This window comes from Salmo salar, chromosome 13, assembly GCF_965601325.2.
Source record: "Salmo salar chromosome 13, fSalSal1, whole genome shotgun sequence".
In the NCBI taxonomy this organism is placed as follows: domain Eukaryota; kingdom Metazoa; phylum Chordata; class Actinopteri; order Salmoniformes; family Salmonidae; genus Salmo; species Salmo salar.
The window spans coordinates 29,581,994-29,607,053 of NC_138303.1; the positions used below are offsets into that span (position 1 = coordinate 29,581,994).

Consider the following 25,060-nt stretch of genomic DNA (forward strand, 5'->3'; position numbering starts at 1 on the left):
CACTGTCTGGTATGGCAACTACTCGGCCTTCGACTGCAAGGCACTACAGAGGGCAGTGCATACGGCCCTGTACCTGCCAACCAGGCGGTGCCAGAGGAAGGCCCTAAAAATTGTCAAGGACTCCAGCCACCCTAGTCATAGACTGTTCTCCCTGCTACCGGCAAGCAGTACTGGAGCGCCAAGTCTATGTCCAAAAGGCTTCTTAACAGCTTTTACCCCGAAGCCATAAGACTCCTGAACAGCTAATCAAATGGCTATCCAGACTATGGCTATCCACCCCCTCTTTTACGCTGCTGCTACTCTCTGTTTATTATCTTATCTATGCATAGTGAATTTAACTCTACCTACATGTACATATGACCTAAATTACCTCGACTACCCTGTACCCCCGCACATTGACTCAGTACCGGTACCCCCTGTATATAGCCTCCACATTGACTCAGTACCGGTACCCCCTGTATAAAGCCTCGCTACTTATTTTACTGCTGCTCTTTAATTATTTTTTAATTGTTTATTTAATTTGTTACTTAACACTTATTTTTCTTAAAACTGTGTTGTTGGTTAAGGGCTTGTAAGTAAGTATTTCACTATAAGGTCTACATCTGTTGTATTCGGCGCATGTGACAAATACAATTTGATATTTGTGTACCTCTGAAGGTACATTATGTATATTTTGATCATTTTTAACTGTAGCCATATTTCTAAGAGTGTAGGTCTATATGTTTTTTTGTGTAGGAAAGGTGCCTGGCTTTGAAGACCAATTCAATAAAGGAAAGACTCCTCTTTACTCAAATCAGAGGTACTGTATCTATTGAAGATGTGTAGAGGAAATGAAGCCTTCCCTCCACACTCAGGGCCGGACTAACCAAATCTGGGGCCCTGGGCAAGAACATTTTAGAGGCCCCCCTCTTAGTGGCAGAGGAAAATGTTGCCATTTTAAAACAAATTTACTGCAATTCTACACGTTTTGCCATGGCTTATGTCGTGTTCTTATGCTATCAGAGTAACTCAAACTTTATAACAAAATCAGTGGGGTCCCCCTGGAGGTCTGGGCGCCAAGGCATGTGCCCTTAATGCCCGGTTTGTAGGGCCTAATCCAGCACTGTCCAATTTATTAGTCTATACCCTATTTTTTGTTTTTGTTGTTATATAATATTTAGTAAATAAATGTTGGCCTATATTCTTCAAATTATTTTAAAAGATATTATGTTGCTCTAGGCCTAGGCTACAGAAGTATCATACATATCAAGTGCTATTTTCATGTGAAAATATCATAGTACTGGATGCATTAACTTCATTGGTGTAGTTGGTGGCCAGTATGCAAGCCTAGGCCGCATGTGCTATGGTTATGGTTATTTGATGAACTAATTCATGTTGGTGCGTTTGGTGGTGGATGTGTCGTTCACATGATGCCTACATCAGCAGCCTACAACAGATAACAAACAGATCATCATCATCACAAGATCTCTGGGCGCTCCCTCTCCTCCAAGAAACATGAGAATAGTCTGATATATCGACGCGCACGCCAATCTCAGCGTCAGCACCGGCGCTCGTGCCCTGGCTGTTTCTCGCATCTGTGCGCGTGCCCCACGCACGTCTCTGGATCGTAGGTGATGATGGCGGTGGATGAGCAACATCGCTGAGTTCGCTCCTCTGAGCTTTCTATGTTAATATCAGTATAAAAACTGTCGAATAATACAATTAGTCTCCTTGGTCTCCTAACCAGAGACGATGGGCAACGAAGGAAGCATCGAGGGAAGCGGACAACCCGGAGAACCGGGCTCCATCTCTATGGTTGGAGCTCCCGGTTCGTTTTCAGCACCGGGCTCTGGACAGCACATCAAGCCCGCCAATGGTGCTGTTGCCGGGGGAGGAATGGGTGGCGGACCGGGGATGAATAGGTAAGACCTGTCATAAGCAACCGTGCAGTTCTTATCAAGTATCAAGAAAAATGATAGATTTGATATCCTTATACACTTTACATTGCATACGATGCTTTATATCTGCTCGTTGTGTAGTGAAACGATGCAGTTAGGATTCGGCAGTTGGATTTGACAAGCTTTTACAATTTACTTGGTTTTTGCCTATCATGGGTTCGCAGTTGGGACGTGTCATTCATATCATATAATGCGAAATGGGTAGCATTTCCCCTACATCAAGTGTAATGTCATTGGTAAAAAGTAAAACCATGCAATTATAGCGTTAGAGGACATGACCCTCCACTGAATTTGAGTTTATTTCGAGGTTGTCATAAAGGATGCTCGAGCTCCTTCGTTTCCGCATTGGTGTTTGCACGGGAGAAGCTATTGCTGCTACATGTGTGTGTAGCCTAGTAGTAGTTCGGCTATCGTAAGACATTCATGTCAGTGTCGCCACTCTTTCGATAATGATGTGCAAACGACCCCATCTTCAGATGTTGTGGGTACCAGCTCGCATCAGTGTCGGGATGCTTTGCAGAATGACATTCATAAGCAATGAATAACAAACATTTAATAACAAAATACATCGAATGATCAGTCCTTTGATTATTTAGATTTTAACATTGTGTTGTAGAAAGACAGACATTCCTGGCATGATGATAATGTGTAGCCTAACTCAGCATATCCATCATTATATAGTCTAATAGGCTAGACCAGGGGTTCTCAAAGTGTGGTCCATGGACCCCTTTCTTTCTGAATGTAGCCAATTGGCCAAGGGTGGTGTAGGGCGTTTACATTTGATTTTTTTCGTGCATATGTCTCAATGCAATCTGGATCTCTAAAGACAGCTATTTGAGAATTTAAGCTCTGTCAAATGGTATTCTGAAACGCAAGGCTTATCTAAGCCATGTCCTATGGGCCATACACATTATAATCATAACTCCTTCTACTAATCTGTCCAATAATGAGTAGCATTTGAAATGCATATATCTAGGCAATGGTCTTGCTACTTTAGGCAGTAGATATTATTGGACTGTTGGAATGAATTTCACTCTATTGGTGATGTTATCACTATTGGTGATGTTACCACTCTATTGGAGATGTTATTGTTGGATTAGCCAAATCAAAAATTGTATATTTGCAATATTCATGTTTATATTTTTCAATATTCATATATTAATGTAAGAAACTTGTTATTGAAATCAAAATTTGACTCCTATTTTCAAGTAGGCGGGAAATCTTTATATGACAACCATTTTTCCTGCATAGCCCATAAGGATAGCCCTAAACCTTATGGAGTCTTAACGTAGGCCTGGGTAAGGCCAAAATCTCACAAATGTTCCAACTCTTAGGAATTATTTCTCAATTATGCTTTAAGATACAAATGCCAAATATATGTCAACAATCCTTCCTCCAAAGGACCCTTCTATGTATTACATTTTGTAAAAATTCCCCAAATCATGGTACTGTTTTGTTCTAGTTTCGTTCTAAATCACCCTTATGTCACCTTCGTCTAGTCTTGTCATAACATTAAATGGACTACAAACAAACTACAAATCACAGTGACTCTGGCTGTTCTTGGTAATAAGTAGGCCTACTCATTATGTGTTGAGATGAGGTGTGCATCTTATCACGCTACCGTGCTTTTGTGAGGACAGACGCTGGGAGACGAGAAGCAAGTACAGGGAGTGAATATTTAATAAATAACAGACATGAAACAAAACAAGGACAGCGTTTTGATAAGGGGAACAAAACAACGTTAATGCAGACACGGGGAAGAAACAGATATAAGGGAGGCAATCAATGGTAATAGAGTCCAGGTGAGTCCCATGAAGTGCTGATGCATGTAACAATGGTGATTGGTGTGCATAATGATGGACAGAGAGGGGGAGCGGCAGCAGGCGTGACAGCCTTTGCGTTTGTAAGGATGTAGGCCTGAAGGTTTTAATCACAGTATGTTTCTTAGATTTGCATGCATGGGCCCCAATTGCCACGTTCATTATGACTGACACAGATCAAATGTATGTATGTGTGTCAATAAAAAAATCCCTCCCTTAAAAGAGCGTCATACTAGGCTACTGTAGTAGGCTATAGCATCCCCTGCACTGATCTATTAAAGGCATAGTGGCTCCCAGTGGTTGAGCTTGGTCCTTGTCTTAGTCATTGAAAAGGGTTTTAAAATAGCTGTGTGTGTGTGTGTGTGTGTGTGTGTGTGTGTGTGTGTGCGGGCATATGTCTGTGTGTGTGTCAGTGCCTTTAAATGCTTACCCAGCTGTTACAACTACCTGCGTTGAAACAGCAACCTGCATGGAGTGTTCGATGGTGTTGGTTGTCTCTGTTAACTGATTGTCCATGACCAGAGACACCCTACTCATGGCTATAGTTTTGTCCTGGATGGTTGTTCCCACAAATCTAAATTCCAATTTGTACCTTCTTGACTTGACTGGGTTTATAGGCACGTTTTGTAATATAGGCTGTCTGCTCAGCTCTGACCTGTCTACCAGTATTCATCTGCAGGGGCCACAGGTGTCACAGTCTCATACTCTGACTGCCAAACATGAAGATGAGAGAACATGCCAACCTCTACCATTTCTGACCCAGTCAGGGCAGCAGCACTTAAATTCCACAGATTTTCCTCAACATGACTTCTAAGTTAACAGTAGCCTGCTGTGATGATTTGTTCAGAGATGGGTATTATTCACAGTCAATAGTCCCATCCTTTTCAATTGGTTTGTTATGGCACATTAAACAGGCACTGTGGTGTCCTATTTTCGTCACTGTGGTTTATTGCCCAAGAACAGCCTCTGCTTTTTATTCATACCCTTTCTATCTACAGTGAATGAAAGCTGTGATCTCACAACCCATGTACCTCTGCTTACCTTTTCTAAGCACTGCACTGCACCCATGGAAATTTAGAAGCTGCAGAGTTGTGCTGAGCAAAACACAAATAATGTACTCTTTTATCACCATGAATTTAAGTAACTGTATTTTCCATTCAGGAATGATACCAAAGGTTTGGTCTAGGACTGTTACGGTGACCGTATTACCGCCACACCGGCGGTCACCAGTCATGACTGCAGTCAAATTCCACGTGACCGTTTAGTCACGGTAATTAGGCTTCTCCAAGCTCTGATGCTGCTGATGGTCATTAGTAGCCTACCATACTTGCTAACTGCCTGGTACTCAGCACTCTATTGTCCCTCTAATCACTCTGACATTACATTTAGATTTGTACATTTTAGTCATTTAGCAGATGCTATTATCCAGAGAGACTTACAGTAACGAGTGCATACATTTTCATACTTTTTTCGTACATCAATGCAAATGTTTTCAAACACTTCATGAGAGCCCAAGAACTCATGTTGCGCAACATTTCTATAGGCTATGCAATTGTGAGAAAACAGAGTGATGGCCTCTATTAAAAAGAGGAGGATCCCATCAGCTTTCTATAGGCTGGGCCTACTATATTTATTTATCAACTTACCTAATATTAAGCACATCGCTTTGCTTTACAACAGGAGTATAGCCTACAGTACCTGGATTGCATGAAAATTAACCACGGGAAAAGTGTCCTCCATTCGCTTAGTGCATAGATGACATGTATTTTTTATCCCATGTTCCAAGACAGCTGCATGATAATGGTTCATTCTTAATCAAAACTAATTTCAAGCATATATTATTTAGTATATATGCTTTGCTTTATCTTGGCCAGGTCGCAGTTGTAAATGAGAATTTGTTCTCAACTAGCCTACCTGGTTAAATAAAGGTGAAATAAATCAAAATAAAAAAATAAAAAAAATATATATATATATATATATATATATATAATTTATTTTGATTTATTTCACCTTTATTTAACCAGGTAGGCTAATGAGAATTTGTTCTCAACTAGACTACCTGGTTAAATAAAGGTGAAAATATATATATATTTTATTTTGATTTATAAAATACATTTTATGAAATAAATCAAAATAATATATATATATATATATATATATATATATATATATATATATATATATATATATATATAAATATATATAAATATATATAAATATATATATATATATATATATATATATATATTTTATTTTTTTTATTTTGATTTATTTCACCTTTATTTAACCAGGTAGGCTAGTTGAGAACAAATTCTCATTTACAACTGCGACCTGGCCAAGATAAAGCAAAGCAGTGCGACACAAACAACAACACAGAGTTACACATGGAATAAATAAACATACAGTCAATAACACAATAGAAAAAAAGTCTATGTGTGTGCAAATGAGGTAAGATAAGGCAATAAATAGGCCATAGTGGCAAAATAATTACAATTTAGCAATTAAACACTGGAGTGATAGATGGGCAGAAGATGAATGTGCAGGTAGAGATACTGGGGTGCAAAGGAGCACAAAAAAAATAACAGTATGGGGATGAGGGTAGTTGCATGGGCTATTTACAGATGGGCTATGTACAGATGCAGTGATCTGTGAGCTGCTCTGACAGCTGGTGCTTAAAGTTATTGAGGGAGATATGAGTCTCCAGCTTCAGTGATTTTTGCAATTCGTTCCAGTCATTGGCAGCAGAGAACTGGAAGGAAAGGCGGCCAAATCAGGAATTGGCTTTGGGGGTGACCAGTGAAGTATACCTGCTGGAGTGCATGCTTCGGGTGGGTGCTGCTATGGTGACCAGTGAGCTGAGATAAAGTGGAGCTTTACCTAGCAAAGACTTATAGATGACCTGTAGCCAGTGGGTTTGGCGACGAATATGAAGCGAGGGCCAGCCGATTAGAGCAAACAGGTCGCAATGGTGGGTGGTATATGGGGCTTTGGTGACAAAACGGATGGCACTGTGATAGACTGCATCCAATTTGCTGATTAGAGTGTTGGAGGCTATTTTGTAAATGACATTGCCGAAGTCGAGGATCGGTAAGATAGTCCGTTTTATGAGGGTATGTTTGGCAGCATGAGTGAAGGATGCTTTGTTGCGAAACAGGAAGCCGATTCTAGATTTAATTTTGGATTGGAGATGTCACGTCCTGACCAGCAGATGGAGCTAGTGTTTTAGTTTTGGGGTCAGGACGTGGCATGTTTGTGTTGGTTAAATGTTGGGTGGATGATTGGGACTTCCAATTGAAGGCAGGTGTGTATAGTTGCCTTTGATTGGAAGTCCTATATAGGTGTGTGTGTTTGTCTTTGGGGTTGTGGGGAATTGTTCTGTGCTTAGCCGTGTGCCTAGTCAGACTGTTATTGTCGTGTTATTGTTTTCCTGTGGATGCCTTACTGGAGTCTATTAAAGTATGAGTATTCACAGTCTCGCTGCGCCTTGGTCCTCTTCTCTCCAGTACGACATTTTCAAGGATGAGTACAACTTATTTTATGACAGAATTCCCCACCAACAAAGGACCAAGCAGCGGAAGAAGGCTGGCGAGGTAAGGGAGACCGAGAGGCACCCCCAAGAATTTTTTAGGGGGGGGGCACAAGGGCTGTTTGACGGGGCAAGAGCTGCCCGCCAGTCAACAGTCGCCAGAGCTGCCCGCCAGTCAACAGTCGCCACCAGAGCTGCCCGCCAGTCAACAGTCGTCACCAGAGCTGCCCGCCAGTCAACAGTCGTCACCAGAGCTGCCCGCCAGTCAACAGTCGTCACCAGAGCTGCCCGCCAGTCAACAGTCGTCACCAGAGCTGCCCGCCAGTCAACAGTCGTCACCAGAGCTGCCCGCCAGTCAACAGTCGTCAGAACTGCCCGCCAGTCAACAGTCGTCAGAGCTGCCCGCCAGTCAACAGTCGCCAGAGAGGTCAGACTGCGCTGAACTGCCGGAGTGGCCAGACTGCCCTGACCTGCCGGAGTGGCCAGACTGCCCTGACCTGCCGGAGTGGCCAGACTGCCCTGACCGTCCCGAGTGGCCAGACTGCCCTGACCGTCCCGAGTGGCCAGACTGCCCTGACCGTCCCGAGGGGCCAGCCTGTCCCCCGGCCCAGCCCGAGGGGCCCTCCTGTTCCCCGGCCCAGCCCGAGGGGCCCTCCTGTCCCCCGCCCCAGCCCGAGGGGCCCTCCTGTCCCCCGGCCCAGCCCGAGGGGCCCTCCTGTCCCCCGGCCCAGCCCGAGGGGCCCTCCTGTCCTCCGGCCCAGCACGAGTGGTCCGTCTGCCAGGGTCAGCCCAAGTGGCCCATCTGCCTGGCGCAGCTAGCAGCGCCACCAAAGTGGGCTACGCCGACGGTGGAGCAAGGTCCACGCCCTGCACCTGAGCCACCTCCAGGATAGGTGGGTTGGGGAGGGAGGGTGTAGCACAATGCCGTCGGTGACGGCAGCCACCCTCCCTTCCCTCCCTTATTGTTTTAGGGTTATTGTTTATGCGTTTTGTGTTGGGGTTTTTTGTTGGTAGGTGCATTCCGGGGTCTGCACCTTGAGGGGGGGGGGGGGTACTGTCACGTCCTGACCAGCAGATGGAGCTAGTGTTTTAGTTTTGGGGTCAGGACGTGGCATGTTTGTGTTGGTTAAATGTTGGGTGGATGATTGGGACTTCCAATTGAAGGCAGGTGTGTATAGTTGCCTTTGATTGGAAGTCCTATATAGGTGTGTGTGTTTGTCTTTGGGGTTGTGGGGAATTGTTCTGTGCTTAGCCGTGTGCCTAGTCAGACTGTTATTGTCGTGTTATTGTTTTCCTGTGGATGCCTTACTGGAGTCTATTAAAGTATGAGTATTCACAGTCTCGCTGCGCCTTGGTCCTCTTCTCTCCAGTACGACATTTTCAAGGATGAGTACAACTTATTTTATGACAGGAGATACTTAATGTGAGTCTGGAAGGAGAGTTTACAGTCTAACCAGACACCTAGGCATTTGTAGATGTCCACATATTCTAAGTCAGAACCATCAAGAGTAGTGATGCTAGGTGGGCGGACAGGTGCTGGTAGCGATCGGTTGAAGAGCATGCATTTAGTTTTACTAGCATTTAAGAGCAGTTGGAGGCCACGGAAGGAGAGTTGTATGGCGTTGAAGCTCGTCTGGAGGTTATTTAAAAAATATATATATATATTTCACCTTTATTTAACCAGGTAGGCTAGTTGAGAACAAGTTCTCATTTGCAACTGCGACCTGGCCAAGATAAAGCATAGCAGTTAGACACATACAACACAGAGTTACACATGGAATGAACAAAACATACAGTCAATAATACAGAAAAAAAAACATTGGCAGCAGAGAACTGGAAGGCGACCAAAAGAGGAATTGGCTTTGGGGGTAGCCAGAGAGATATACCTGCTGGAGCGCGTGCTACGAGTGGGTGCTGCTATGGTGACCAGCGAACTGAGATAAGGCGGGGCTTTACCTAGCAGAGACTTGTAGATAACCTGTAGCCAGTGGGTTTGGCGACGAGTATGAAGTGAGGGCCAGCCAACGAGAGCATATAGGTCGCAGTGGTGGGTAGTGTATGGGGCTATGGTGACAAAACGGATGGCACTGTGATAGGCTGCATCCAGTTTGTTGAGTAGAGTTAGTTAACACAGTGTCCAAAGAAGGGCCAGAAGTATACAGAATGGTATCGTCTGCGTAGAGGTTGATCAAAGAATCACCAGCAGCAAGAGCGACATCATTGATGTATACAGAGAAAAGAGTCGGCCCGAGAATTGAACCCTGTGGCACCCCCATAGAGACTGCCAGAGGTGTGGACAACAGGCCCTCAGATATGTGAAGACAACATTAAATTAGAATGGTCTGATAGTTGACAATATTAGCCTATTACTTGTGAATGATGTATTATAACTTGTGAATGATACCCAACCTGTGCAATAAGCAGGGGCGGAAATCCCGGGGGGGACGGGGGGGACACGACCCCCCCATCCTGGGAAAAATATGATTTGTCCCCCCCAATATATCACTGAAACATAACTATGTAATTGAAATAATATTAATAATACGCAATGAAAGCAATTGTGCTGATTATAGACACTTAATAGCGCGTTTTTAAGTTTCAAAAGATTGCGACTCCCCCACCCTTTGCCTCACAATGGTTTGATCCACTGCCAGTTCCTTAGCTTGCTAGGTAACGTAGAGGTCGTATCTACTGTCTGAAAGGCACTCAATGCACGTAACTGACGTGAGGTTAATCCAGTCAATCGCGCACACACACTAGCTGAATATGCAGAGCTAGCGCGCAAATATTAACTATTAAGCTAGCTAGTACCTATTCCATTTATGTGGCGTCGTCAAAGATGGAATCTTTGCTATCGTCAATTTATTCCAAGATCAGCATGCATGTAAGTTAGTGCTTCAAAGTCCCTGTGATAAGGTTAGCGATAAACTGAACAGAACTACACTCTCTTCTACCATTGTTTTAAATATATTTAATGGTCTCGTTGCAAAAGCTAAATTGTCGCAAGGGAACTTTTATTTATATATTTTATTTCACCTTTATTTAACCCGGGTAGCAAAGATTATAGCAAACACCACTGAATTGGTGCTCGCTAGCTTTGCAAATTCAGCTATTGTTAGAAGCCAGCCAATATGAAACAAACGATTAAAATTACAAAAGGTTGCAGCATATGTTGTGTAAATGGTGAACTCATACAGCTGTCAACTCTTGTCACTGCAATCCGTTTCACATTTGCTAGCTACCTTTTAGATCGAAGCCCAAATAGAATGATAAAAGATAAGATGATAGAAGCCCATCTCCTACTGTAAATAACCTACATATCAAATCAAATCAAATGTATTTATATAGCCCTTCGTACATCAGCTGATATCTCAAAGTGCTGTACAGAAACCCAGCCTAAAACCCCAAACAGCAAGCAAAGCATGTGAAAGAAGCACGGTGGCTAGGAAAAACTCCCTAGGAAAAACTCCCTAGAAAGGCCAAAAACCTAGGAAGAAACCTAGAGAGGAACCAGGCTATGAGGGGTGGCCAGTCCTCTTCTGGCTGTGCAGGGTGAATATTATAACAGAACATGGTCAAGATGTTAAAATGTTCATAAATGACCAGCATGGTCAAATAATAATAATCATAGTAGTTGTCGAGGGTGCAACAAGCACGTCCGGTGAACAGGTCAGGGTTCCATAGCCGCAGGCAGAACAGTTGAAACTGGAGCAGCAGCACGACCAGGTGGACTGGGGACAGCAAGGAGTCATCATACCAGGTAGTCCTGAGGCATGGTCCTAGGGCTCAGGTCCTCCAAGAGAAAGACAGAAAGAGAGAAAGAGAGAATTAGAGAGAGCATATTTAAATTCACACAGGACACTGGATAAGACAAGAGAAATACTCCAGATGTAACAGACTGACCCTAGCCCCCCGACACATAAACTACTGCAGCATAAATACTGGGGGCTGAGACAGGAGGGATCAGAAGACACTGTGGCCCCATCTGATGATACCCCCGGACAGGGCCAAACAGGCAGGATATAACCCCACCCACTTTGCCAAAGCACAGCCCCCACACCACTAGAGGGATGTCTCCAACCACCAACTTACCGTCCTAAGACAAGGCCGAGTATAGCCCACAACGATCTCCGCCATGGCACAACCCAAGGGGGGGCGCCAACCCAGACAGGAAGACCACGTCAGTGACTCAACCCACTCAAGTGACGCACCCCTCCCATGGACGGCATGGAAGAACACCAGTAAGCCAGTGACTCAGCCCCTGTAAAAGGGTTAGAGGCAGAGAATCCCAGTGGAAAGAGGGGAACCGGCAAGGCAGAGACAGCAAGGGCGGTTCGTTGCTCCAGCCTTTCCGTTCACCTTCACACTCCTGGGCCAGACTATACTTAATCATAGGACCTACTGAAGAGATAAGTCTTCAGTAAAGACTTAAAAGTTGAGACTGAGTCTGCGTCTCTCACATTGGTAGGCAGACCATTCCATAAAAATGGAGCTCTATAGGAGAAAGCCCTACCTCCAGCCGTTTGCTTAGAAATTCTAGGGACAATTAGGAGGCCTGCGTCTTGTGACCGTAGCGTACGTGTAGGTATGTACGGCAGGACCAAATCGGAAAGATAGGTAGGAGCAAGCCCATGTAATGCTTTGTAGGTTAGCAGTAAAACCTTGAAATCAGCCCTTGCCTTAACAGGAAGCCAGTGTAGGGAGGCTAGCACTGGAGTAATATGATCAAATTTTTTGGTTCTAGTCAGGATTCTAGCAGCCGTATTTAGCACTAACTGAAGTTTGTTTAGTGCTTTATCCGGGTAGCCGGAAAGTAGAGCATTGCAGTAGTCCAGCCTAGAAGTAACAAAAGCATGGATTAATTTTTCTGCGTCATTTTTGGACAGAAAGTTTCTGATTTTTGCAATGTTACGTAGATGGAAAAAAGCTGTCCTTGAAACAGTCTTGATATGTTCTTCAAAAGAGAGATCAGGGTCCAGAGTAACGCCGAGGTCCTTCACAGTTTTATTTGAGACGACTGTACAACCATCCAGATTAATTGTCAGATTCAACAGAAGATCTCTTTGTTTCTTGGGACCTAGAACAAGCATCTCTGTTTTGTCCGAGTTTAAAAGTAGAAAGTTTGCAGCCATCCACTTCTTTATGTCTGAAACACAGGCTTCTAGCGAGGGCAATTTTGGGGCTTCACCATGTTTCATTGAAATGTACAGCTGTGTGTCGTCCGCATAGCAGTGAAATTTAACATTATGTTTTCGAATGACATCCCGAATGACATCCCCATACATACTGTGTGTTTGTAGCCAACCAGGTAGAAAAACGGCAGAACAATGGCAGAAAAAAGACGGACATCAGAGTATTTTTCAGTACACCAAAACGCAAAGTAAGAACCCTAGTAGCCTAATATCTCAAAGACTAGTTGATAAAATGTTCATAAGAAAGAAATGAAATTCTAATGGAAATGTTTCACAATGATGTAATTAGGCAGACCAGGCAACAGATGGCACACAGACAGCAGAGTTGGGGACAGATATGCAGGGACAGACTGGCAGAGACAGGGAGTCTCAGGTAAGTTTGTTGAGTCTTTGTTTGGCAACATTATGAAAGGTTCTCAATTTTTTTAACTTGTAAAATAGGAACATAATTGGAAAATGCCATGGATACCCCCACTCTCAACTTAAACTGGTGACTGAACTAAGATTTGTTAAAGGCAATGGTATTGCTGTTGTGATTAGTTGTGTGGTTTTGGGTACCGGTAGTTAGGAGTACGGCAAACACCTTATTTCTTTGGTTCCTCAATATACATTTACCATATTAAACGTAGGCTATGTGTTACAGCACTACTTTTGGTGTCCCCCTCAGGAATTGCTCTTGAGAAAATTTAATGTAATTGTCCCCTCCAAAGTTGATATCAGATTTTCGCCCCTGGCAATAAGGCAAGTAATAGTGCATGTCTTATTTTTGCGACTTTTTCAAATCATAGTTGCACATCTCATATAGCCTAGCCCATAGGCCTATACAGTGCTTTCGGAAAGTATTCAGACCCCTTCACTTTTTCCAAATTTTGTAACCTTACATCCTTATTTTCTAAAATGGATTAAATAAAAACATTTCACCAGTCAACACACAGTACCCCATAATGACAAAGCAAAAACAGGTTTTTAGAAATGTATTTAAAAAACAAAAAATGTATTTACACAAGTGTTCAGACCCTTTGCTATGAGACTCAAAATTGAGCGCTGGTGCTGTCACGCCCTAACCTGAGAGAGATGGTTTATTTCTCTATTTTGTTAGGTCAGGGTGTGGGGTAGGCATTCTATGTCATTATATTTCTATGTTTTGGCCAGGTATGGTTTCCAATCAGAGGCAGCTGTCTATCATTGTCTCTGATTGGGAACCATACTTAGGCAGCCTTTTCCCACCTGTGTTTGTGGGTAGTTGTTTTCTGTTTGTGTTTCTGTACCTGACAGAACTGTGTGCTTTTGTTTCCCTTTGTTATTTTTGTTCGAGTGTTTGTTTGATTTAAATGAACAATCATGAACACGTGCCACGCTGCATCTTGGTCACCTCTCTACGACGATCGTTACAGAACTACCCACCACAAATGGATCAAGCAGCGTGCCCGGGAGGAGATGGATTCCTGGTCTCTGGAGGAGTGGGAGGAGAGGATAGACTGGACTTGGGGGCAAGTATTGGAGAGATACAGAAGCCTGCCGGAGAGGCAGGTGAAGGCAGCGAGAGAGGAACTAGCACGGCAAGGAAGGAGGCATGAGAGGCAGCCCCCAAATGTATTTTTTTGGGGGGGGCACACGGGTAGATTGGCGGAGTCAGGGTTGAGACCTGAGCCAACTCCCCGTGCTTATCGTGGTGAGCATGTGCCTGCTCCTTGCACTCTCCCTCCAGTGCACCTCCACAGCCCAGTACGTCCTGTGCCTGCTCCTCGCACTCTCCCTCCAGTGCGCCTCCACAGCCCAGTACGTCCTGTGCCTGCTCCTCGCACTCTCCCTCCAGTGAGTCTATTCAGCCTGGTACGCCCTGTGCCTGCTCCACGTACCAGGCTGTCAGTGCGTCTCCTCAGTCCGGTGAGACCCGTTCCGGTGCCACGTAAAGAAGCCTCCAGTGATGATCCATGGTCCGAAGCCTCCAGTGATGTTCCATGGCACGAAGCCTCCAGTGATGATCCATGGCCCGGAGCCTGTAGGGATGATCCATGGCACGAAGCCTCCAGTGATGATCCATGGCCCGGAGCCTGTAGGGATGATCCATGGCATGAAGCCTCCAGTGATAATCCATGGCCCAGAGCCTGTAGGGATAATCCATGGCAAGAAGCCTGTAGGGAGGATCCATGGCCCGGAGCCTGTAGAGATGATCCATAGCACGAAGCCTCCAGTGATAATCCATGGCCCGGAGCCTCCAGTGATGATCCATGGCACAAAGCCTCCAGTGGTGATCCATGGCGCGAAGCCTGCAGTGACGATCCATGGCATGGAGCCTGTAGCGACGCTCCCCAGTCCGGAGCCTCCAGCGACGCTCCCCAGTCCGGAGCCTGCAGCGACGCTCCCCAGTCCGGAGCCTCCAGCGACGCTCCCCAGTCCGGCGCCTCCAGCGACGCTCCCCAGTCCGGAGCCTCCAGCGACGCTCCCCAGTCCGGAGCCTCCAGCGACGGTCCGCAGCCCGGAGCCTCCAGCGACGGTCCGCAGCCCGGAGCCTCCAGCGACGGTCCGCAGCCCGGAGCCTCCAGCGACGGTCCGCAGCCCGGAGCCTCCAGCGACGGTCCGCAGCCCGGAGTCTCCAGCGGGGATCCGCAGCCCGGAGTCTCCAGCGGCGGTCCGCAGCCCGGAGTCTCCAGCAACGGTCTGCAGCCCAGAGTCTTCAGCGGCGGCCTGCAGTCCAGAGTCTTCAGCGGCGGTCAGCAATTCAGAGCCGCCGGCGATGATCCGCGGTCTGGTTCCTCTGGCGACACAGAAGAGGGGGGATCAGCAGGCGGAGTGGGGGTTACGCCCCGAACCAGAGCCGCCGCCAAGAATAAATGCCCACCCGGACCCTCCCCTATAGGTTCAGGTTTGCACACCTTTGGGGGGGGGGTACTGTCACGCCCTGACCTGAGAGAGACGGTTTATTTCTCTATTTTGTTAGGTCAGGGTGTGGGGTGGGCATTCTATGTCATTATATTTCTATGTTTTGGCCAGGTATGGTTTCCAATCAGAGGCAGCTGTCTATCGTTGTCTCTGATTGGGAACCATACTTAGGCAGCCTTTTCCCACCTGTGTTTGTGGGTAGTTGTTTTCTGTTTTGTGTTTCTGTACCTGACAGAACTGTGCGCTTTTGTTTCCCTTTGTTATTTTTGTTCGAGTGTCTGTTTGATTTAAATAAATAATCATGAACACCTCTCTACGACGATCGTTACAGGTGCATCCTGTTTCCATTGATCATCCTTGAGATGTTTCTACAACTTGATTAGAGTCCACCTGTGGTAAATTCAATTGATTGGACATGATTTGAAAAGGCACACACCTGTCTATATAAGGTCCCACAGTTGACAGTTGCACGTCAGAGCAAAAAACAGGTTGAAGGAATTGTCCATAGAGCTACGAGACAGGTTTGTGTCGAAAGCACAGATCTGGGGAAGGGTACCTGCAAATATCTGCAGCATTGAGGTCCCCAAGAACACAGTGGCCTCCATCTTAAATGAAAGAAGTTTGGTACCACCAAGACTCTTCCTAGAACTAGTAAAAGGCACATGACAGCCCCTTTGGAGTTTGCCAAAAGGCACCTAAAGGGCTCTCAGACCATGAGAAACAAGATTCTCTGGTCTGATGAAATCAATATTGAACTTTTTGGCCTGAATGCTAAGTGTCACGTCTGGAGGAAACCAGGCACCACTGATTACCTGGCCTATACCATCCCTACGGTGAAGCATGGTGGTGGCAGCATCATGCTGTGGGGAAGTTTTTCAGCTGCAGGGACTGGGAGACTAGTCAGGGTCGAAGGAAAGATGAACGGAGGAAAGTACAGAGAGATCCTTGATGAAAACTTTCTCCAGAGTGCTCAGGACCTTAGACTGGGGTGAAGGTTCATCTTCCAACAGGATAACGACCCTAAGAACACAGCCAAGACAAAGCTGGAGTGGCGTCGGGACAAATCTCAATGTCCTTGAGTGGCCCAACCAGAGCTCGGACTTGAACCCGATCAAACATCTCTGGAGAGACGCTCCCCATCCAACTTGACAGAGCTTTGGAGGATCTGCAGAGAAGAATGGGAGAAACTCCCCAAATAAAGGTGTGCCAAGCTTGTAGCATCTTACCCAAGAAGACTCAAGGCAAAGGTGCTTCAACAAAGTACTGAGTAAAGGGTCTGAATACTTTGTAAATGTTATATTTCAGTTAAAAAAATGTTTTATAAATTTGCAAACATTTCTAAAAACCTGTTTTTGCTTTGTCGTTATGGGGTATTGTGTAAATTTTATTGGTCACATACACATGTTTAGCAGATGTTATTGCGGGTGTAACGAAATGCTTGTGTTTCTAGCTCAAACTGTGCAGTAGTATCTAACAAGTAATATCTAACAATTTCACAACAATACACACAAATCTAAAGTAAAGGAATGGAATTAAGAATATATAAATATTTGGACGAGCAATGTCAGAGCGGCATAGACTAAGATACAGTAGAATAGAATTAGAGATGAGATGAGTAATGAAAAATATGTAAACATTATTAAAGTAATTATTGTTCTGTCATTAAAGTGGCCAGTGAATTCAAGTCTACGTATATAGGGCAGAAGCCTCTAATGTGCTAGTGATGGCTATTTAACAGTCTGATGGCCTTGAGATAGAAGCTGTTTTTCAGTCTCTCAGTCCCAGCTTTGATGCACCTGTACTGACCTTGCCTTCTGGATGATAGCGGGGTGAACAGGCAGTGGCTCGGGTGGTTATTGTCCTTGATGATCTTTTCGGCCTTCGGGTGCTGTAGGTGTCCTGGAGGGAAGGTAGTTTGCCCCCGGTGATGCGTTGGGCAGACCGTACCACCCTCTGGAGAGTCCTGCGGTTGTGGGCGGTGCAGTTGCCTTAACAGGCGGTGTAATAGCCCGACAGGATGCTCTCAATTGTGCATCTGTAAATGTTTGTGAGGGTTTTAGGTGACTAATCAAATTTCTCCAGCCTCCTGAGGTTGAAAAGACGCTGTTGTGCCTTCACCACACTGTGTGGGTAGACCATTTCAGTTTCTGTTAAGGCTCAGGAGAAGACCCAGATGTGCTACCTGTCCCAGACCTGCTGTTTTCAACTCTCTAGAGACAGTAGGAGCGGTAGAGATACTCTCAATGATCGGCTATGAAAAGCCAACTGACATTTACTCCTGAGGTGCTAACCTGTTGCACCCTCGACAACTACTGTGATTATTATTATTTGACCATGCTGGTCATTTATGAACATTTGAACATCTTACATCTTACATACACTCAATTAGTATTTGGTAGCATTGCCTTTAAATTGTTTTACTTGGGTCAAACATTTCGGGTAGCCTTCCACAAGCTTCCCACAATAAGTGGGCTGAATTTTGGCCCATTCCTCGTGACAGAGCTGGTGTAACTGAGTCAGGTTTGTAGGCCTCTTTGTTCGCACACGCTTTTTCAGTTCTGCCCACAAATTTTCTATGGGGTTGAGGTTAGGGCTTTGTGATGGACGCTCCAATACCTTGACTTTGTTGTCCTTAAGCCATTTTGCCACAACGTTGGAAGTATGCTTGGGGTCATTGTCCATTTGGAAGACCCATTAATTTCCTGACTGATGTCTTGAGATGTGGCTTCAATATATCCACATAATTTTCCTTGCTCATAATGCCATCTATTTTGTGAAGTGCACCAGTCCTTCCTTCAGCAAAGCACCCCACAATATGATGCTGCCACCCCGGTTGGGATGGTGTTCTTCGGCTTGCAAGCCTCCCCCTTTTTCCTCCAAATATAACGATGGTCATTATGGCCAAACAGTTCTATTTTTGTTTCATCAGACCAGAGGACATTTCTCCAAAAAGTACAATCTTTGTTCCCATGTGCAGTTGCAAACCTTAGTCTAGCTTTTTTATGGCGGTTTTGGAGCAGTGGCTTCTTCCTTGTTAAGCGGCCTTTCAGGATACGTTTGTACCTGTTTCCTCCATCATCTTCACAAGGTCCTTTGCTGTTGTTCTGGGATTGATTTGCACTTCGCACCAACGTACGTTCATCTCTAGGAGACAGAACGTGTCTCCTTCCTGAGCGGTAAGATGGCTGCATGGTCCCATGGTGTTTATGCTTGCATGTTATTGTTTGTACAGATGAACGTGGTACCTTCAGGCATTTGGAAATTGCTCCCAAGGATGAACCAGACTGATTTCTTTTGATTGTCCCATGATGTCAAGCAAAGAGGCACTGAGTTTGAAGGTAGGCCTTGAAATACATCCACAGGTTCACTTCCAATTGACTCAAATTATTTAAATTAGCCTATCAGAAGCTTATAAAGCCATGACATCATTCCTGGAATTTTCCAAGCTGTTTAAAGGCACAGTCAACTTAGTGTATGTAAAGTTCTTACCCACTGGAATTGTGATACAGTGAATTATAAGTGAAATAATCTGTCTGTAAACAATTGTTGGAAAAATTACTTGTGTCATGCACAAAGTAGATGTCCTAACCGACTTGCCAAAACTATAGTTTGTTAACAAGAAATGTGTGGAGTGGTTGAAAAACGAGTTTTCATTTTTTAGGATAGTGGGCAGCATTCGGAATTTTGGATGAAAAGCGTGCCCAAATTAAACTACCTGCTACTCAGGCCCAGAAGCTAGGATATGCATATAATAGATAGAATATAGAAAACACTCTAAAGTTTATAAAACTGTTAATATAATGTCTGTGAGTATAACAGAACTTATTTGGCAGGCGAAACCATCCAGGAAAAAATGTTTTTGAGATGACTCTGTTTTCAATGGGCTTTCTATGGGAACCTAGATTTCTGTGGCATTTGGTTGCAGTTCCTATTGCTTCCACTAGATCAAATCAAATCAAATGTATTTATATAGCCCTTCTTACATCAGCTGATATCACAAAGTGCTGTACAGAAACCCAGCCTAAAACCCCAAATAGCAAGCAATGCAGGTGTAGAAGCACGGTGGCTAGGAAAAACTCCCTAGAAAGGCCAAAACCTAGGAAGAAACCTAGAGAGGAACCAGGCTATGAGGGGTGGCCAGTCCTCTTCTGGCTGTACTGGGTGGAGATTATAACAGCACATGGCCTAGATGTTCAAATGTTCATAAATGACCAGCATTGTCAAATAATAAAAATCATAGTAGTTGTCGAGGGTGCAACAAGTCAGTAACACAAGGGTAAGTGTCAGTTGGCTTTTTCATAGCCGATCTTTGAGAGTATCTCTACCGCTCCTGCTGTCTCTAGAGAGTTGAAAACAGCAGGTCTGGGACAGGTAGCACGTCCGGTGAATAGATCAGGGTTCCAGCAGGTCTGGGACAACAGGTCTGGGACAGGTAGCACGTCAACAGTCTTTAGAAATTGGTTGATGTTTTTCTTTAGAGAAATTAAGAAGTACGACTGTTCAGAACAAGGGTCCAGCCAAGTGCTGTCTAGTGTTTTGATGTGCGCTCTACGTTGTTTTTATCCGGTATTGAACACAGTTTATCCCGTCTTAAATTTGGATTAGGAAAGTTGTTTGAAATGTTTGGACAGCGTTTACAGGTAACTTATTAGATATTTTGTAGTCATGCTGGGCGAGTTGGAACCGGTGTTTTACTGAATCAAACGCGCCAAATAAATTGACATTTTGGAGATATAACGAAGGAATTAATCGAACAAAAGGACCATTTGTGATGTTTATGGGACATATTGGAGTGCCAACAGAAGAAGTTCTTCAAAGGTAAGGCATGAATTATATCGTTATTTCGGAGTTTTGTGTCACACTTGGCGGGTTGAAATCTGATTTTCATGTGTTGGTATGCTGGGCGCTGTCCTCAGATAATCGCATGGTTTGCTTTCGCCATAAAGCCTTTTTGAAATCTGACATGGTGGCTAGATTAACAAGAAGTTAAGCTTTAATTTGGTGTATTGCACTTGTGAATGTATGAAAGTTAAATGTTTCTAATAATTTTCTTTGAATTTCGTGCTCTGGAATTTCACTGGATGTTGTCGAAACGTTCCGCTAGCGGAACCCCTATCCATAACAGGTTTTAATGACTCCAACCTAAGTGGATGTAAACTTCCGACTTCAACTGTAGGCGGCGCGTGAGTTTCAAGTTTGGGGAAGATAATTCTCACCATAAAAATGCACCTTTATAATAAAAGCATTACATACATAATCGTGGAATTGCGCAGTTGCCTTCCTGATGTGTCTGTCTTCACTTGTAGCCTAATTCTTATCTGAGATGCCTGTAAGAAGGATCCGATCACGTGACAGGCATTGGCTAATAAGAATTGAGATATCTGAGCGAGCCATGTGTGTGAGATGTGCTTCGGAGCATGGCAGCCGGGAGAAGGGAATTATAATTATATAATTATTCAGTCCAAGGGCACAACGGCCACTTTGCCCACACAAGCGGGATGCTGCCTGGAAATTCGAGACCTGGTGAGAATATTATCAAGTGCTTGTCAAAGTGTGTGCAGCCTGCACAAGAAACAAATCAGAGCTCATGCCTTTTATTTAACTTCATTCAAATCATTAGTGCCGCATCATGCTGCCTTAGAATGTATTCAAATCAAAACATATAACCCAACGTTTGTATCACAACTAAAGTTACATAAATAGCTCTAAATGAAGCATATAGGAGGTCCTATTTCTTTAACTGCTGAACACAGAATAGCCGCATGAGTGCACTTCCTTGGAAATTGTTTGGAGAAAATATCCTTTCTATTTTATTCAGCTATGTTCAATTGTATTTTTCATACTATAAAATAATAAACAATTATGCCACGCATTTCTAAGTAAATCTTGTCTGCTAAATGAACTAATGTAGCCCACAGCCATATGGCACAGCATATCAGGGCCTAATATAAGGACAACTCAGAGTATGCTATTCTGTTCTTCTGAAATAGACAACATTTTCTTCATATCATGTTTCTTTAGACCTGTCTAAATTAAATAATGGATGTATTGTGATGGTGTAGGCGATATTAAATGGATTTATTAGACTTTTTAAAATGTTGATGTTCCAAAAGTCTGCGTCACTGGCTTGTAGGCTATGCGTTGGAAGCCAGGAATTGTGTGTTTATGTTAATTAACTGTCAATTACTGTGAGACCGGCAGTTATTTGCTTGACAATAACCGTCTGACAAAATTTCATGACCGCCACAGCCTTAGTTTGGTCATATATTTTTTTTCTGCTTTCTGATTGGTTTGTTGTTTTTTCCACTCAGATCTGAAAAGGATAGATGTTGTAAACAGTATGGTAATACCTTCACTATCCCTCTGGTTAGACTAATTAAATCAGTGAGATCATTTTCTGCATAATTAGAATAGCTACACATTTAGATTGGTGTCTTCAGGAGGCTAGTCAACGAGAGCAGAGAGAAGGGAGAAAATGACTGGTCTGATTTGAATGAATCAGGTCCTTCCCACTGGGCACAGACGTCATTTCAATGTCTAGTTTTGATTTACATTTGGCTTGAGTTGTCAACTAACGTGAATTCAACATGAAATCAACAAAAAATGTCAGGTAATTTGATTTAGGTAAAAATGTGGGCGAAAAAAAGTCCAGTCAGTTTTCCATGTGAATTTAACATCATCACATTGATTTTGTAGTTGAATTGATGTGGAAACAATGTTGATTCAATGTTGATTTTTGCCCAGTGGGTTGATTGCAGGGTGTGAGTGTGATGCTGCTGCTGCCTACTACTGGGCTGGTATTAGTGTACTACAGAGGGTGGATGGTACTGTAGCAGGGCACTACAGAGGGTGGATGGTACTGTAGCAGGGGACTACAGAGGGTGGATGGTAGCAGTGCACTACAGAGGGTGGATGGTACTGTAGCAGGGCACTACAGAGGGTGGATGGTAGCAGTGCACTACAGAGGGTGGATGGTACTGTAGCAGGGCACTACAGAGGGTGGATGGTAGCAGTGCACTAAAGAGGGTGGCTAAATGGGAGGAAGGAAAACCGACTCTCAGCCAAATCCTTTGGCAGTGTTCATTAAGCAAGCTTTTGTATCAAGTCTGGGACTACGCTCCTGCTCTTCGTTTATCTGAGCCTTGGAGAATGAGAGAGGCTTGCCTTTGTCGGAGAGACAAAGAGAGAGGATTAAGGTTTTTTTTACAAGCCGAAAGTACATGTGTCTTCTTTGCTTCGCTGTTGTTCTGTAGCCGTCATCTCAAAGTTAATATTTCCTGGTTGATTTAATTATGTTGAGGCGTAGAGTGGTGATTGCAGTCCGACCGACGCCTGTCTCAATGTGATAATTAGTGAAGAACAGTTTCTATCATACAGGAAGTGGAGAGAAATGTGTGTCATATCCATGGTTATCATGTCCATATACATCTTTGTCAAACATAGATTTGAGAGATTCTATCCGATAAAGATCAACATGCTTTTTTAAATACTGTTTCTTGATCATTGCTTTCAGTGACTTTAAAATATGATGTGAATTAAATATTATTAATATATTAATAATAGATAATAGTGAGGAGTTAGTTGTTAGTTGTTATACCAGGCTCTTATCTGCACTCTTAGAAACCCTGCTGCTCTATATGAGTCTCTTTCCTTTCCTTTCCTTTCCTTTCCTCTCCTTTCTTTTCCTGTCATACCACTTTCACTCAATCGCTTGAATTCACCCTGGAATCACTAGTACATTGACACTTAAGACCGAATACATAAACATTAACAGTGTTAAAAGCACTCCTCCCTCGCACTCAGTTTTTCTGTACGCACTGCAAAACACTTGTCATTGCCAAGGGCAGCCTCTGTTCACAGTTCTTACACCAGTTTGCCAAAGCTTTTGTTCAACTCTGTTAAATCATTGGTTCAGAGAAGGCTTCTCCAGCTCAGTAATAGAGACTGCTGTCCAGTATCAGTTAGGTAACTCCAGTCCTCTGGGGGCCTGATCCGTGTCACGCTTTAGCTGCCGCTATAATAACTCCAATAATCAACTAACCATGGTCTTCAGTTTAGAATGCAATTAGTTTAATCAGGTGTGTTAGCTAGGGATATGGGAAAACGTGTGACACCAATCTGGCCCCTTGAGGACAAGAATAATCTATCAATCTGTATTATGTCCTGACTGTTGACACACTCTGGGAAAAGTCTAAACGGAATCCTTGGGATGTCCCAACTGACATCACCCATTGAAGTTGTAATTGAAAACGGTTAATTAAGGTTAGGGTTATGGTTTGGTCAGGGTTATGGTTAGGGTAAGGGTTAACGTTAGGGTAAGGGTGTAGGTTAGAGACGTCCAAATGAACCCGTATAGCACTAACCCACATACTGGATGTGAGAGGATCCAACTGCATTTTCTTATTATTATTTGGTATCATGGCGTTCGCACATTTTGTTTGTGCATGCCACCACCTACTGTGGGGTAGGGTGTTATCGATCATGTTGTATTTTGTTACACAAAAATTAAAGAGGAAGGAAAAAAGGAAAAAATTGTACCACCAGCTAACCCTCCACCCCATCCCACTAGTTCGACCCAAACTAACCCTCCACCTATATACCACCCCATCCCACTACTTTGACCCTAACTAACCCTCCACCAGTGGAGGCTCCTCAGAGGAGGAAGGGGAGGACCATCCTCCTCAGTGAATTTCATAAAATGTAAAATGGTAAAACATTTGAAAATATATCCTTTTTAGATATAACTTTACTAAATATAATCACATCACCAAATAATTGATTAAAACACAGTATTATGCAAAGAAGGTCTACAGTAGCCTCAACAGTACTCTGTAGAGTAGCACCATGGTGTAGCCGGAGGACATCTAGCTTCCGTCCTCCTCTGGGTACATTGATGTCAATACAAAACCTAGGAGGCTCATGGTTCTTACTCCCTTCCATAGACTTACACAGTAATTCTGATAACTTCTGGAGGACGTCCTCCAGCCTATCAGAGCTCTTGCAGCATGAACTGACATGTTGTCCACCCAATCAAATGATCAGAGAATTAATCTAGTACGGAAAGCATAAGCTACAGCTAGCTAGCACTGCAGTTTATAAAATGTGGTGAGTTGTTGACTCAAAGAGAGAGAAAGACAATAGTTGAACAAATGAATTTCTTCCAAAATTAAGGAGAAGCATTTTTTTTCACTTTCAGTTTCACTTACTTAGCTAGCAAATGCAGCTAGCTAGTTTAGCCTACTGAAACACCCTGCTCAAACAGAGGGAAGCTATGTTAGCCAGCTGGCTATGACTTTCCAACACAACACTGGAACTCTTCCAAGTCAAAGTAAGCTTTTGGTATTACTCATTTATTGCCACTGGGGCCGCCGGGGTGTAACTACTAAACTGCTAACTGAGTATACACTGTAAAGTTACTGCATGATTGTAGCAGGTTTACTAACACATTAGTTCTATTAGCTATACTGACCAGCATGTTACTTTAGCTAATATGGTGACAACGATGTAGGCTGTGTGTAGCTGTTTAGTTTGGAAAGGTTATTTAGTCTGGTCACATACAGCTGATGTGTTGTGCGTTGAAGTCCACAAGCGAAGGGAAGAGGTGAGAGGAGGAGAGCGCATGGATGCGAGAAGGAATACAACGTGGCTGCTATGAAAGTGAACTGTGTTTATGCGTGATCAGGGGTGTATTCATTCCGCCGA

General features: G+C 43.9%; 1 protein-coding gene across 2 annotated transcripts in view; it reads left to right on the forward strand.

Annotated features, from left to right (window-relative positions):
* Window positions 1–1,612: 1,612 nt before the first annotated feature.
* Window positions 1,613–25,060, forward strand: part of LOC106566792 (protein bassoon) — a 175,297-nt gene continuing 151,849 nt past the window's right edge. For both annotated transcript variants that reach the window (XM_014135183.3, XM_014135185.3), the window contains exon 1: window positions 1,613–1,901. In XM_014135183.3, coding sequence (XP_013990658.3) covers window positions 1,732–1,901 — 170 coding nt within the window. In that variant the 5' untranslated portion in view covers window positions 1,613–1,731. The remainder of the gene's footprint in view (window positions 1,902–25,060) is intronic.